The sequence below is a fragment of the Salvelinus sp. IW2-2015 genome, linkage group LG17, assembly GCF_002910315.2.
Source record: "Salvelinus sp. IW2-2015 linkage group LG17, ASM291031v2, whole genome shotgun sequence".
Taxonomy (NCBI): domain Eukaryota; kingdom Metazoa; phylum Chordata; class Actinopteri; order Salmoniformes; family Salmonidae; genus Salvelinus; species Salvelinus sp. IW2-2015.
In genome coordinates, this window is record NC_036857.1 from 28,234,074 (window position 1) to 28,251,662 (window position 17,589).

Sequence of the window (17,589 nt, forward strand, 5' to 3'; positions counted from 1 at the left end):
TGCAATAAGTCAGCCAGTCAGATGTGCAGCCAGACTTATTAGCCACTCCTTTTCCCCATCTCTTTCAACCATACAGCTTTTCAATTCCTCATCAATCCATGGAACCTTAACAGTTGTAACATATAGATTCTTAACAGGTGCATGTTAACAGGTGCATAACAGGTGCATCAATAATTGGAAGAAGCAATTTCATAAATTCATCAAGTGCAGCATCTGGATGCTCCTTATTAATCACTTTTTTTTTTTTTTTTTTACATCATCCACATAAGTCTCAGCTAAATCTTTTGTATGATCTCTTATACACAGTTTTAGGCCAACCTTTTGGAACTTTCCTGGATATAGCCACTATATCGTGATCACTGCATCCAATGGGGACAGATACAGCTTTAGAACACAGTTCTACAGTATTAGTTAATGTGATCGATACCTGTGGATGATCTTGTTCCTGTAGTGTTTGTAAACACCCTGGTAGGTTGATTAATAACCTGAACCAGATTACAGGCACTGGTTACAGGAAGAAGCTTCCTCTTGAGCGGACAGCTTGATGAAAACCAGTCAATATTCAGGTCCCCAAGAAAGTACACCTCTCTGTTTACATCACATACACTATCAAGCATTTCACACACATTATTTAGATACTGACTGTAGCAACACCCCAAAATAATAGTCTTTAGACGAGGCAAATGAACCTGCTACCACAGCACTTCAATAACAATTGGCATGAGATCTTCTCTAAGCATTACAGGGATATGGCTCTGAATATATACAGCAACACCTCCCCCATAAGCATTCCTGTCTCTTAGATGTTATATCCTTGTATTGCTACTGATGTATCATCAAAGGAATTATCTAAGTGAGTCTCAGAAATGGCTAATATGTGAATGTTATCTGATGTTAGCAAGTTACTGATTTCATGAACCTTATTTCTAAGGGTACATATATTAATATGGGCTATTTCCAGCCCTGGGTAGCTTCTCAGAGATAGACATAATATGGAAAAGAACAAACGAATCAAGAGAAAAGAGAAAACAACATTCAGCAGGCCATTAATCAGTTGGTGTGTGTTAGTGTGTGTGTGTCCTGCGGAGTTGAAGCTACAAACTCATAGGCTTGGAAACAGTAACAAGGCCTGAAAACTGGAAACCAGAATGTTCTTTCAACGTTCTCATAAAACATGTCTAGACCATTCATATCTTATATTCTGAGAACATGGCATCCCTGTCCTGTATATTTTTGATGGGGCGTTGATGGGAAAAAAATGTAACCCTCAGACAACTGGACACATGAATGTTGCAGCAATGTCCCATTAAACGTGTCTAGAACATTAATGTTGTATATTCTGAGAACATTATAACCACATTGTAGATAAGTTATTCTTGACATTAAGGGAATGTTCTCCTAACGTTAACACCAAAATATGCTAAAAAGGTTCTCAGAACGTTTTTGCTAACATAGATGTATTTTTTTATTTATTTAACCTTTATTTAACTAGGCCAGTCAGTTAAGAACACATTCTTGTTTTACAATGACGTCCTACCCCGACCAAACCAGGACGACGCTGGGCCAATTGTGGCCCACCCTATGGGACTCCCGATCATGTCCGGTTGTGATACAGCCCAGAATCAAACCAGGGTCTGTAGTGACGCCTCTAGCACTGCAACGCAGTGCCTTAGAACGCTGCGCCACTCAGAAGCAATATATAGAATGTTCCCCTGACTAACGGAGAACTGGACCACTCAAACATTACGGGAACATTATGGGTAACATTACAAAAACGTTCTCTCTCCCTAGAATTGTTAGGTGGGAAGCTGATCTCCATTTGTGCTGGATTACTGACATTCACAAGTGTTCTCACATACTGAATAACCCATATTTCAGTCTGCATGTATGTCTGGTGTTCATTGGGAGGTTTACAACCTTGGCTGATACGTACCCAGACACATTTCTGACTCATTGTGAGTCATTCTGGTGAAATTTCATCAGCTCTGTTCTGATCCTGTGGGCTGTGTGTGTGTGTGTGTGTGTCAGAAATGGTGTGGGCTGAGGTTGGAGCAGTTTGTGGTGTGTGTGTGTGTGTGTGGTGTGTGTGTGTGTGGTGTGTGTGTGTGTTGTGTGTGTGTGTGTGTGTGTGTGTGTGTGTGTGTGTGTGTGTGTGTGTGTGTGTGTGTGTGTGTGTGTGTGTGTTGTGTGTGTGTGTGTGTGTGTGTGTGTGTGTGGTTGCCAAGTGTACGTTTAGTGTGTGTCAGAGATGGTGCAGGGCTGAGGTTGAAGCAGTCTGTGTGTGAGTGTGTGCGGTTGCCAAATGTGTGGTTTGAGAGTGTGCCGAGAGGCCAGCCGGTGGGACAAGGCTCGTGGTTGGGCACTGGGCCCTGGTACTGGGCTGGGGAGGCTGGGGAGAGAGCTGCTCAGACAGTGACTCAGCCTCCTGCCTCCCTCCACCAGGGAGAACAGGCTAGCCCTTTGTACAGGTTGCTGAGGGAGCAGGAGCTGCTTGCCTGGGACACACTCCCTGAGCACACCTCTGTAAGACATACATGCAGGCACACATACACACACCGATGGGCTTAATTGGTCAACACACTACTCTCTCAAGGGTCACCACACAAAGACAAAAGAACAACCACAACAAGGAGAGCTCTGCTCTCAGAAAGGGGGGAGCGATATAGAAACAGGGGGAGCTAGAGAGAGAGAGAGAGTAGACATCTTACCTTAGCCATCTGAGCCTGGACTCCACCAGCTTTCAGTGCGGTCACTGCTTTCTGTGCCGCGGACGGACTGTCAAAGTCAACAAAGCCATAGCCTGCAGGGACAACGACAGACAAACATACTTTGAGTTGTGACACTGAGAAGTACATACCATGGCAACAGGCCTAGGGCAGGGAGTTTTCTGACTAGGACTATGTGACCTGACCAGGAAAAATGTAAAACTATAGACTATAACTAGGGACCAGTGTTATTCCTTGCCAGGTAACATGATAATGAAAACCATCTGTCCCTAGGCATGAACATAGAGATAGATACAGTATCTACCTATGGCCATGACACCTCAAATCATGCAGGTCCTGTGCAGGTAAGCATTGAATGAGGCTGAAACAGCAGACAGGTTAAGGATAATATGACAGAACAGAATCTCTCCACTACTGCACTGTGGACAGGTTTAGGATAACGCTACAGAACAGAACCTCTGTGGTGGAGGCAGGTTTAGGAGAATAGTCTATCCTTCTACTGTGGCCAGATGTGGCCAGAACGCTACGCTGCCCACGTTTTGGGTTACATCACGAAAACACCCGCTGAGAATAAACAGACAGAGCCTCTCTGGAATGTTTGCACGTCATGTTTGAGCTGTGCGCGACATACATCTGCGTGTACTGTAGGTGTGAGTGTGTTTGTTTGTGAGTGTGTTTGTGTGCGTGAGTGAGTTTGTGTGGGTGTATGTTTTTTTTAAATAAAACACCTCTCCTCACCTTTGCATTTGTTGGTGGTCTTGTCCAGGATGGCTTTAGTGGACATAATTTTTCCATACCTGGAAAACACAAAGGTGGATGGATGGTCAGGGTTTCTGGGGACCAAGCAACGCTTCTGCTGCGTACAGACCATTACTAACGTCATATCATATTAGTAAAGTTGGCAGGGTGGAGGTATTATAAAGGCATTGGGGGTCTTACGGTGTGTGAGTTGAACTAATTTGATCTGTGGAGATGCATGTTTTAAGAAGTGGAATGTGGTAGAACCGGAGGAGTGATTCCCATGAGGATTCCCACATCCTACTCAATCCAACATCACTCCATCATTGTCTATGAGGCTCATCCTAACCCTGTCATCTCAAGGCAGAGCACACTGAKATGGAGTGTTGGTGTAGTGTTGTATTTCCTGAATGGAAATTGTAGATAAGCAATACTACATTAAACACTGTGTAGTACTAAATATAAATATACCAATACGATCTCTGTTTCCTAGCAACCATACATTTCTATCTTACTCATCTGACTTAATCATCTTCTTTCCAGGAGGAACATATAGGGCCTGTATATGCTGTCTATTAATGCATATTATAGACCTAGCTTATAACAAATGACCCAATGCATGATTGACAATTATGTTGTTGTAGTTGGAAATACAGTGATCTCCAGAAGTATTGGGACAGTGACATTATTGTGTGGTTTTGGCTCTGTACTCCAGCACTTTGGATTTAAACTGATACAATACATTATTTGCCATTCATTTCTATAATCTGAAACACAGCCAAAACAAACAGCAAATGCATTCAACAAGTTTGTAAAATCACAAGCTTGATCTAATCATTGCGTGCTAGGAATATGGGACCAAATACTAAACTTTGGACTACTTTAATACACATAAGTGAATTTGTCCAAATACTTTTGGTCCCAAAAAACTGGTATGAAGGATCGGGAGACAGGCGCAGGAATGCGTAATAGTATTTTTTATTATACCCAAATTGCGGCGTGCCGTGTAAAGACACGGAGACGAAGACCAAACAAACACGATACAAAACACAGGCTAGAAACCCAAACAAAAGAGCAAGAAGAACCTCGAATATATAACACAAGCGCACAATGATTAACTCACGGGACGAGACCTGTAATCATCTATGCAATCCACAATGGCACAAAAGCCCAAAACACACAGCACAGGTATTCACACACCAACGGACATTGTAACAATAATCGACCGGACAATGGTAAACCAAGAACACACTTATACAAGTACTAATCAGTGGGAATAGGGGACAGATGTGCGTGATGAATGTTCCGGAGGGATCCGTGACAGGGACTATGTAAAAAAAAGTGCTGTAATTTCTAAACGGTTCACTCGATATGGAAATAACCTCAAATTAAAGCTACAGTCTGCACTTTATTAAGCTCATAGTCTTTGTATCATTTCAAATCCAAACTGCTGGAGTACAGAGCCAAAACCAGAAAAWWWWWTTCACTGTCCCAATACTTTTGGAGCTCACTGTATATGTAGAAGTCTTGACTTAATCATCTTTGTTCCAGGAGGAACATATTGGGCTTGTACATTGCCGTCTATTGATATTCTGTACTGTAGACCTAGTTTTACAATCTCCCCTGTTTCTGCACCAACACTGCAGAAGCAGGATATCAGCTCCCTGCATCTCTCTAGGCATGTGTATGTTCTGTAACCTGATCTCACTCTCCTTGCCTAGGCTGTGCTGTTCTGTGCTGTACAAGCAACCCTGCATGGCTGGCTGGCTGGGATCCACAGCAACACTTTCTCTCTCACTCTGCTAGCTAACACAACACCCAGAACAGAGCCTCATCTCTGGGTCCTACTGCCCCTCTATCTCCCTAGCATAGCTCCCCCAGCTTTACAGCAGGGTATAGGCACACACCAAACAAAGGAGTAAGGGCAGCCCTTGAACTTTTTTACTACAGCACATGAACATCACACACCTATTAAGGAGACGGGTGTTGTTTTGAAAATCCTCTCATTGTTTCTCAACCTGCACTGTGCTGTACTAACAGAGACAGACCGGACAGGTGTCCCCTGTTCTTTCTATACACATGTTCCTCCAACTGGCATATACTGTTATTTGGTATCTTCCAAAAACAGGCTACTAAAAGCTAACAGGAAATTAAGCTATTCTGCATATATTACACTGGTGTCTACAATTCCAAACAACTTTAGAGATTTGAATTAGCTAAAGGACATTCTCCACCACACTGTAAATATGCTCTAAAGCAAACCTGTCCCATTTGACCTCTAATGTAACATTAGTATTTCATGTTACGTTTGCTGATCTATGCAGGATGCCATCAAATACATTATGCCATCAAATACATTATGCTATCAAATACATTATGCCATCAAATACATTATGCCATTCAATACGATATGCCTATTCATTTGCCATCAAATACATTAGCCATTCAAAACATTATGCTATCAAATACATTATGCCATCAAATACATTATGCCATCAAATACATTATGCCATCAAATACATTATGCCATCAAATACAATTATGCCATCAAATACATTATGCCATCAAATACATTATGCCATCAAAACATACACAATATTAGCCATCAAATACATTATGCCATCAAATACATTATGCCATCAAATACATTATGCTATCAAATACATTATGCCATCAAATAATTATGCCATCAAATACAATGATCAAATTATGCCATCAAATACATTATGCCATCAAATACATTATGCCATCAAATACATTATGCCATTCAAATACATTATGCTATCAAATACATTTATGCATCAAATACATTATGCCATCAAATACATTATGCCATCAATACATTATGCCATTACAAATACAATTATGCTATCAAAATACATTATGCCATCCAAATACATTATGCCATCAAATACATTATGCATCATCATATCACAAATACATTATGCTATCAAAATACATTATGCATCAAATACATTATGCTATCAAATACATTATGCCATCAAATACATTATGCTATCAAATACATTATGCTATTCAAATACATTATGCATCAAATACATTATGCTATCAAATACATTATGCCATTCAAATACATTATGCTATCAATACATTATGCCATCAAATACATTATGCCATCAAATACATTATGCCATCAAATACATTATGCCATCAAATACATTATGGCTATCAAATACATTATGCTATCAAATACATTTATGCCATCAAATACATTATGCATCAAATACATATTGCTATCAAATACATTATGCATCAAATACATTATGCTATCAAATACATTATGCTATCAAATACATTATTCTATCAAAAACATTATGCTATCAAATACATATGCTATCAAATACATTATGCTATCAAATACATTATTGCTATCAAATACATTATGCTATCAAATACATTATGCCCTATCAAATACCATTATGCTATTCAAATACATTATGCATCAAATACATGTTATTTGCATCAAATACATTATCTGCTATTCAAATACATTATGCTATCAAATACATTATGCCATCAAATACATTATGCTTTGGCATAACATATCCACTGTTTTCTGGTAACATTATTTGTGGACAATATTGCTCTGTGTGCAAATGGAAATCACCCCTAGAATAGGCTAACTGCATGGTGGGAACTGGTTGCTACTAGCTCTCTGCTCTGGGCATTATATCGTATTTGCAGGCCTCCTTAGTTGAGCTATGGATATCCCCATAGAATACTGCATGAGGGAAAGATTGCTACAAGCTCCCTCTCTCTCTCTCTATCTCCTCCTGGGTACTAGCTGTGTACAGTACAGTATTTGCTGGCCTCCTTAATTGTGCAATGGAGAGATGCCCATCTACTAGTGCATTCAGCTGGGAGGTCTGACTCTGTGGCTATATGGTGTGGAGAGAGGGAGGTTGGAGGGGCAGGAGACTCAGCCATGTGTGAGAGCGCAGAGAGCAGAGAGTACAGTGTCTAGCATAGCACCCATAGTCAGCTAGAGCCAGGCCAGAGCCAGCCACCCAAAGAGGCTGCGCTGCTGGGGCTAGGAGGCAGAACAACCTCCCATCCATACCCCCCAGGCCTGGGTTCAAACAGTATTTGTTTTCCTTCAAATACTTTGAGCGTTTGATTAAGCATGTCAATTGTGTGCCGGATGGGCAAGGTTGGTATTTATGAAACTCATCCATTGATTCCATTGCACCAGGAAAGCCTAATCAAGCACAGAGTAAGTATTTAAAGGATTTAACATACTATTTTGAACCCAGGTGTGATACCCCCACCAGAGCTCATAGCTCCTCGCCTCACATGGAGCAACTGGCAGTTAGTTAGTTAGTTAGTTATATCAAATTCATGTTTCCTGTAGTTTTCACTTCATCATTCAGTTCATGACTTTATTCTTGTTCTTCCCTGTATTGCCAAGCTCTCTATAGTTACGTACACTGAGTGGACAAAACATTAGGAACACATATATAATATTGAGTTGCACCCCTTTTGCCCTCAGAACAGCCTCAATTCGTTAGGGTATAGACTCTACAAGGTGTCGAAAGCGTTCCACAGGGATGCTACCCATGTTGACTCCAATGCTTCCTACAGTTGTGTCAAATTGGCTGGATGTCCTTTGGGTGGTGGACCATTCTTGATACACGCAGGAAACTGTTGAGCGTCAACCAGCAGCGTTGCAGTTCTTGACACAAACCGGTGCACCTGGCACCTGCTACCATACCGCGTTCAAATGCACATAAATCTTTTGTCTTTCCCATTCACCCTCTGAATGGCACACATACACAATGAATGTCTCAATTTTCTCAAGGCTTATAAGTCCTTATTTAACCTGTCTCCTCCACCTTCATCTACACTGATTGAAGTGGATTTAACAAGTGACATCAATAAGGGATCATAGCTTCACCTGGATTCATCTGGTCAGTCTATGTCATGYAAAGAGCAGATGTTCCTAATGTTTTGTACACTCAGTGTACAGTAGAGTAGACCTTGCATAGCGCCATCCATTCTTATTGCCTATTTTTAACAAAGCATATTTTCATCTCAAAACAAAACCGTACACCTTGTTTAATACCCTCCTCTACTCACAAGCAAATGCAATGATTTGATCTACTCTGTAACAGCAGAACTACCCACATACCACCTCACACAGAAAACCTTAACTCCCTACATTCCTCCGCCCTAATTCGCCCTCTCCCTCCATCCCCCTCTCTCTCCCGCTGTCTCTCTCCATCCCCCTCTTCATGCCACTGGCCTTGTTTGTATTTCCCTTTCCCCTGGGCTCAGGGTTTCCTGTGGGTTTGGGCAGCCTCATGTGAGCCATATCTTCCAGACAGCTGGAAAATAGCAGGCCTCATTCACTCTGCTTCTCTCCTCCCCCCTCCCTCTTGCCTTCTCTCTCGCTTTCTCTCCCTCTGATTCCCTTCCTCTCCCTCTCTACTTCCCACCCTCTCTCTCTTCTCCATTCACTTTCTCCCCATTTATCTCTCCTTCCCTCTCCCTCTCCCTTCCCCCTCCTCTTTCTCCTTCCTTCCCTCACCATCTAGCTTTACGTCTCACTCTTTCTACTGTTTCGTTTCTCCTCAGGCTCCAGTATTCAATGAAGAGAAGCCAACTCCTTCATCTTCACCCAACGGGCTTTTTCATTTGGTGTTTCAATGATGATCGAACAGACACAGACCAAGTGGCTCTGGCATAACAGTTCTGGTTATCACTGCTGTGTGTCTAATGCATATTGGAAATGCTGTAATCATATGATTTCTTTGAATGCAGAGATACCAACCGCTCAGACCACTGGAAGCTGAGTGAGCCCATTCCCTGGTGATGGCAAGACCATCATACAGAGAGGAAGCACCAGGTAGAGAGACAGAACGTGCTTAGTAAGCTAGCTGTTGGGAAGTCTGCCCTCAGTTGTGCCTGCCTGAAACGTCCAGTTGATCTGTCCACAGGCCACTGACTGGTGACATACTAGTGAAATGTGCACCAGCTTCTTGCCCTTTTCAGCTCAAGCATTATTTCAGGCCCTGTCTATCCCCATTAACACAATTTCCTCAATCACTATTCTCTTCCACCACAGTTCATTCATTTTACACAGAGCCATAGATTCACTGAGAGGTGTGGTGGCGGAGTGATTTGTTGATGAGTTACTCACGGCTGACACAATTTGACCAGGTCCTGGTCTGTGGTTCCCGGGTGGAGGCCGCGGATGTAGAGGTTAGTTTTGCTCAGCTGCTCTGCGCTGAGGCTGCCGTTACTGCTGGTGGTGGTGTGGTTGGGGCTGGGTAGAGCCATCTGGTGGCTGGAAGACACATACGTCGGCTGGAGCGAGACAGAGACAGGATATGACATCAGAAACAGGATATGATTACATTGGGCAGTAGCTGGCTAGCATGTATGCAAGATTTGATTCTGGGTGAGATTGGACATTTGGTGAGGATGTAAGGGCGGTGGTTTGGTAAAACCAATTGGCGTGATGAGTAGGCTAACCTTGCTTGAGACTTTATGCCTATAGGCTTTGGCTCAGCAGGCTAAAATGTGCAGGAAACCCAGTTTTGAACCCCAATATGTCACAGTAAAATGCTACAATCCTCGACAGTCCACAATCCTGAATAGGCACGTCCATTAGATCACATCTGGGCTGTTATCAGTCAACTCTCCAGGCTGATCCACCGATTTATATTTAACTAGAGTGTAACCTAATCTACAAAAATCTATTCAGGAAACAATTAGCAGGATAACCAGTTACAGTGGATGGTTAAGCAAAGGGCAACATGTCAATATAGTACCCTACAAATCCGGGGCCAGGGCTGCGAAATCAATAGCAATTTGGTTATTTCACTATACTGCCTCCTAGATAGGATTTCAGTGTACTTAACTGCCTCCTAGATAGGATTTCAGTGTACTTAACTGTCTGCTAGATAGGCTTTCAGTGTAAGGCTACCATGGTCTGCTAATGGGGGCAGTAATAACATAAAACATTACCATCATGACCTATAAACACCAGACCATGGATACACTTCTAGACAGAGAACTCTTCACATGAATCACATTTCAGTCGAGTCGGCACTCTGCAGGGCTGCTATAGCCACAACTCAATTTATATCAATACTGAGCTAACACCGCTTTGGAGGGGAAATCAGTTACTGTTTGAACCTATAACAGTCCCCTGTGAATCAATGCTGTCAGTTCGGTCGAAAATGAGAGCATATTAGATACAGGAAAAACTGGAAAGCGACTAGTGTCTCTAAAGTAGCCGAATGAGCTTGATTCCAGCCCTCAGTAGTCCCCTCCCACTCCGCTCCACTCTGCTCCAGCACTGACCTAATGGTGTCCAACTAGCTGTTGTTTCCTGCAAGTGTGATTGGTAACCCGCTCCAATGAAACAGTTCCTCTTCTTCTTCTTTCCCCTCCTCCTCCTCTCTCTCTAACAATTTACATCCTTCCCAAACCACTGCTCTACTGATATACCATTCTGTCTGTGTTTCCACAGTTTTGCATTCATCATGGCCTTCACAACACCCAGCAGCACGCAGCCTTGAACCCCTCCATAAGAGTTTTACCACCCCGTCATTAATCACTGTTGTTACTCTCACAGAGCCCATTCATTCACCATACCCATTCTGCACCTCTAATCTGCCTCTTTTCAGCATCAGTAGCAGGGCAGCACATTGTTTGTTTTCCCACAATCACGACCTCTTCCTGTGGCTTGCTCTTGCCTTCACTCCCAGCCTACCAGCCTGCATGGAAACCCCTATCAGAAGGGATGCACCTGCCTGGGTACTGGGATCTGTATGTGGCTGGTGAATGGATGGAGCTGGGTCTGGGTGTGGCTATAGAATCTGTATGACACAGAATGGAGCTGTATGAAGCCTGGTGGTAGATATAATCTGTATGCTGGATGGGGCCTAGGCCTAGATGAGGCCTGTCTGGATTTGTGTGTTGGATGGATGATGGGGTTGGATAGATGTGGCCTGGGCCTTGCTAAAGGATTGGTGTGCTGCTTGATATAGGATGGAGCCTGGAACTGGTGCTAAATAGAGCTGTGTGCTGCTGGACGAGACCTGTCTGGATCTATGTGATGGATGGATGAATGGGGATGGATGGATGGGGCCTGGGCCATTGAAGCCTATCTAATTGGGGAGATAATTGGGGCGCTTGCTAGCGGAAGGCGCTAATCCCTCTCATGTGCTCTCCAGTCAGAAGGTACTGTCTCATTAAGACTGCTCTGCTCTGCTCGTTCTGAGACAAGGAAGATGGCAGAGAACCAGAGAATGAGATGGATCCACACCCACCAGGCTCCCATCTGCCTGCCTGCCTGTCTGTCTGTTTGCTGTCTGTCTCTGTCTGTCTGCCTCCCTGTCTATCTGCTGCCTGCCTGCCTGCCTGTGGCCTGCCTGCCAGCTCCAGGTGTTCTGTTCTACCAAACAGTACAGAAGGGCTCCCATGAAAAAGAGATTGATATCTCAATGGGATTCACCTGGTTGGATAAAGAACAAACAAACACAGTGCAGGATTAATAGCATTGGTATGAATAAATGAATTTGTGGAATTTCCATGATGTATAGGTGCATACACTAGCTGTAACTAGTTACATCCCAAATATACATAGGGAAAGCTAATGTGCTGCAATGTGTGCAGTCAGTGTGTGTAGTTCATATTTCATTTGTTTCTGAACATCCTTATGAATCACAAATCTTGTGTCATTACCATTCGGTAGGTTGGTTTCGCAGAATTGTGTGAACAATGTGTGCTCTTATATGCACTCTTGATCACTGCACTGAGTTTGACCCACACTGGCATCTGATGGATGTCCTTCCTGTCCTGTTCCCCTACTGTAAACACACAGCCTCCTACATGTTTGTTCACACTGCTTCTTACAGACAGCAGCAGCATTAGAATGTGGAGTTAAATTATTTCTTTACATTCCCACGCCATAAACAAATGTTTGTGTTAGTTAGTTAGTTACCCTCAGAATTGGGGGTAAGACAGAGGGGGTTTCTTTTCTACGGCCGTTTTCACGTTTTCCACATTCCTAAAAGCCTCATTAGTACCGGAACACAGACTAAAGAATGTGTCTCTCAAGACAATGAAGGCTTAAAGGAAAACTCCACCCAAGAACTATCTTTTGGCATTTGTTTCATTAGTCCATTGTTGATATAGTCCCAAAATGTTTTGCATGTCAGCAATCAAGTTTTGAAGATATGTAACTTTCAAAATACAGAAATATGATGCTGCGTTTTGCCTCACATGATGCAGAATGCATCATACCGGCTGTATTTCTCTATTTTGAAAGTTATATATCTTCAAAACTTGCTGACATGTAAAACATTTCGCACATTTTTTTTGCTCCCGAGTGGCGCAGCGGTCTAAGGCACTGCATCTCAGTGCTAGAGGCATCACTACAGACCCTGGTTCGATTCCGGGCTGTATCACAACCGGCCATGATTGGGAGTCCCATAGGGCGGCGCACAATTGCCCCAGCGTCGTCCGGGTTTGGCCGGGGTAGGCCATCATTGTAAATAATAATTTGTTCGTAACTGACTTGCCTAATTAAATAAAGGTTAAATAAAAAAATACAATAAAAAATCAACAATGGACAAATGAAACAAATATCAAAATATTGTTTTTGGGTGGAGTTTTCCTTTAAATGTGACTGAGTGAGTACTGGGGAAATCCTAGTCTTGTCCCATACTGTTTGTATGTGCTGAAGGCGACACTTCTACCATTGGCAAGCATCGAACATAGAGAGGAGTTGGCTTATAGCACAAGCAGACTGGATGCAGCACCAGGCTAGGAAAACCCTACTTTTAAAATCACATGGTTTACACTTTATTATCAAAATATACAATGATCTATATGTCGTTATAAGCACGTAGAGCCTTTAGAATTTATTGTAGTACGGGGATATATATAATATCCCATCTGAGTGCAGTCTTTCCATTCTTTACCAGTACACAATAGGACATATTTAAGAGACATTTTAAGTGTGGGTGATAGCTCTGAGCTGTTCCTTCCTCTCTCATTGAACTATAGCACTGTAAATATTAGCCCTGGAGGTTATTGGATGTATGTTTCCACAATGTACAGTGTTACTGTACACAGCACGTGACGGAGTTTTACTCCCACACCTCAGGCCACAGCTGGAATCTCAAAAATATGTTCCTCGATTCCTCACATCCACCCTCCTTGCCTCCTTGCCTCCTTCTCAAATCGTCACTGTGAAGCAAGAAAAGCTTTGGAGGAGCAGATCCAAGGAGAAAAAACCTTGATATCCTACTGAAATGATCCCAGTTCTATTTATACTCAGTTCTCAATAAACACATTTTCAAAATCTGTCAAAAAAACACATCACACATTGCATGACACTCCATTTCTGTGAAAATAAATACATGTTTTATCTGTCTAAATAAGCAAAGGCCTACCTGCTTGGCACAAGACATTTGCAAAGGCCCGGTAGAAATGATCATGTTTCTGAAAGTACAAGCTTTCTGTATTTGCTGCCTGGTACTMTATTCTGCCACAGTGTGCAYAAAAGGTTTTGGGGGGAAAACACAGCGATGGCATTCTTCTGATGCTTCTACTTCAACCTGCAACCTGCAGAGACGGCAGGTGGGTCTTCATTCTGCCGCTCCACTCTCTGAGTCAATCCAACTCTACACTCAAAAGTACCAAAAACCTAAACCGTTTTTGTTTTAGATATGCAGAAAAGGCATTGAAGACAGAGGAAATGAAGAAAGAGGAAATGAAGACAGACGAAATGAAGACAGAGGAAATGAAGACAGAGGAAATGAAGAAAGAGGAAATGAAGACAGACGAAATGAAGACAGAGGAAATGAAGACAGAGGAAATGAAGACAGAGGAAATGAAGACAGAGGAAATGAAGACAGAGGAAATGAAGACTGAGGAAATTAAGACTGAGGAAATTAAGACTGAGGAAATTAAGACAGAGGAAATTAAGACAGAGGAAATTAAGACAGAGGAAATGGAAGAATAAGACTAACACATAGAGTTTGAGAAAAGTGGTCCACTTTACTCTATACAGAGGAAAGGTCTGGTGGCTCCCTTGTCCACGGGAACTGAACCCCTAACAATCAAAGAAATCAAGGTATGTGAGAGGGAAAAAAGAAGAAAATGGGGGAGGGAAGAGGAGGGGAAGGGAGGGGTGCGTAATCGAAAGCAGAAGAAAGAAAGAAAGAAAGAAAGCAAAAAAAATCTTAATCCCTCTCTTTCCTCCACCCTTTTTTCCTTGCATAAAAAATACACAGAGCAGAGCTTACCACTTGACCTTGGGTTTACATGTTTTCCCTCAGAGTGACTTTTGAGCTCTCACAATGAGCAAAAAAAGGCATGAGTTTGCAAAAGCAGAGCAGCAGACACCCCTTCTATCCTGACATGAGCACATTGTTTGAAGACAGAGTAGTGCAGCCTATTCCCTGTATAGGGAATAGGGTGCCATTTGGGATGCATACAGAATTCCAGGAATTCCAGGCCATTAATCTGAGCAATCTGAAATCCAGCAAACCATGACGCAGGGAAAGGAATAACACAGCCCTGGGAGGTGGGAGCTAGGGTTATGTTTCAGGAAAGTTATACACTACCAATGCGTATTTCAGCAATGTTGCACCAAGTCAACAACAAGATTCACAATGCAGAATAATAAAATATGCTATTGACCCGAAGAAACATGCGTTTTTTCCCATCCATAACGTGAAAGCATCAGGATCAAAACTAGGATCACAAAAAACTATTTTACAATTAGGCTACATTTGAAAAAATATATGCTTTATCGTTTCTTATTTTCAATTCCCGTAATATCTCACCCAATCCAACACTCCATATTCAACTTCATCATTATATTTTATTCTGTTTTCTGGATGTTCATTTTAAAATGAAAAAATCTTATCAACTACCAATAAATATAATTTATCATTACAAACTGTTAAGTTGTTACAAATATGTTAAATAATAATCAGCATATTGATTTGAACAATTTCAATAGGCTACACTATGTACAGCAGAGCATATTCATATTTCCATATCTATAAATCACTGTTTTATATTGGCCATGTTCCCAGCCATCAGATCATATAGGGGTTCACAGCCTGGCCTCATAGACTAGACGTAACATAGTAAATGTGAATCCGGGACATGCAAATTAGTATGATGCATTATGTTTGGTATGGTTACACACATTGGGGTGGATGGATAGGCGTATAACGCAAACATCTAGGAACCCAAAGGCTACTTTGCAACTACTTAGCATGTTAGCTAACCCGCGAACATCTAGGAACCAAAAAGTTGCGAGTTTGAATCTCATCACAGACAACTTTAGCATTTTAGCTAATTAGCAACTTTTCAACTACTTACTACTTTTTAGCTACTTTGCAACTACTTAGCATGTTAGCTAACCCTTACCCTTACCCTACCCCTAACCTTAACCCTTTAACCTAACTCCTAAACTTAACCCTAATGCCTAACCCCTAGTCTAGCTAACATTATCCAGCTAGCTAATGTTCGCCACCTAGCCACTATGCTAACATATCATAAATTTAGCAAATTCATAACATAACATACAAAATTTGTTATGGACAGCCACAAATTAATACATATCATACGAAACATAATATATCATACTAATTCCAGGTGAATACATTCAGTTTCCTTTCCCTTTCCCTTTAATTGGCTTGTCTCTAATTTACATAAAGAATAATACGAAATACTCTGAGACCAGGTTGGATTTCAAGGGGTGGTGTAAATCTTTACACTAAATAAACTTATTTGGTTAACTTTCGTTACGGTCTATTCAAAGAGAGATCTTACTCTCATCACGATGAAAAATGTATTTGACACATCCAACAATTGGTCGTTCAGTTTACAATTAGACATTGGAATAAACCCGAGAACGAGCGCAAAAATGATCTAGGCTATTCGCCGCGCAAGTTTAATCCGTACATTGACTTTCTCTGTGCCAATGACCAGAGCGAGGAAGAGCACTAACGTTCACCCAGACGCGTAGCCTACAATAAATTCATGCATTATACCGGTATTCTATTTTATTATCTATTCCCAATCTTGTTTGGGGGATAGACAAGAGTTAAAAGCTATTTTAAACCGACAAAATAGCCTATAGTTATTTTGTAGCATAAATGGTCCACTTTCAAGGACACTGCAGCTTAATAGCCAGGCAACCTAACTGCCACAAACGATCCAGAGGAATGAGACCGGCATATAACCTACATATAGCACATTATTCAGATGGAGTAAAATACAGCATCGCTTTACCTTTTTACTAGTTCTGTTTGTATAGCCGTTGTATGGGTTGAATCCTGTCCTCGGCGGCACAGAGAGCAGCATTTTTTCAGCAGCAGCACTATGTCTGGAGCGAAGAGCACAGCCGAGGCAGGCAGTCAGCTGACGTCAGACAGGGAAATTCAGTTTAGAATCTGACTGGGGTTGTGATTTGACTAGCGCTCTCCCAGCTCCCAGCCACTGGTAGTGTGTAGCCTTCTATGTGACTTTGCGTTAAAAAGCGCGCTTTTCTGTGTTCCTCTTTCCATGTAGGCTATTTGGTAAACCTGGAAACAACCAGWCAATGAACATGTATGACTTTGGACATGCTACTATTTCGTATGAAAGTCTGGACACACATTTAACTTTTATTGGCATTTTATAAAGGCTTTTTGTAGCTTGTATAGTCTTCAATAACATTAGCAATTATTAATACACATCATTAATCATATCTAACATTGGGACTAATAGACTAATGTTATAATATTGACCATGGCCCAACCTGATGATATTTTMGCAAAGGTACATGGCATTACACCATCACCATCAGTATAAAGTATGGCAGTGGGTCATGAATGATCTCAAAACCTTGTCATTAATCAGGACACTGATGTCCTGGGATGGCTCATATTATCATGCAATGGCACAAGTGTTTTTATAATCAACTGCAAGTTGCTTGGCAACACAGTCCCTCAACCCTCTGCCTTGACTCCTTGTGTATCTACCCTGATTAGCCCTCAAGTGTGCACAACGTGTGTATGCAAAAGCTTACTCTCAGCCACATAGTAGTATGAATGGGCATAGAATAGTATAGATTAAAATGGAATAT

At 41.9% G+C, this 17,589-nt stretch overlaps 1 protein-coding gene across 1 annotated transcript in view; it reads right to left on the reverse strand.

The window, feature by feature from the left end:
* The window catches only part of LOC111976245 (RNA-binding motif, single-stranded-interacting protein 2), a 33,231-nt gene extending 16,335 nt beyond the window's left edge, over positions 1–16,896 (reverse strand). Inside the window, exons 1-4 of the mRNA XM_024005009.2 lie at positions 16,755–16,896; positions 9,625–9,791; positions 3,465–3,523; positions 2,709–2,800 (exon numbers count right to left, since the gene is read on the reverse strand). Coding sequence (XP_023860777.1) covers positions 2,709–2,800; positions 3,465–3,523; positions 9,625–9,791; positions 16,755–16,826 — 390 coding nt within the window. The 5' untranslated portion in view covers positions 16,827–16,896. The remainder of the gene's footprint in view (positions 1–2,708; positions 2,801–3,464; positions 3,524–9,624; positions 9,792–16,754) is intronic.
* Between the last annotated feature and the right edge of the window lie 693 nt (positions 16,897–17,589).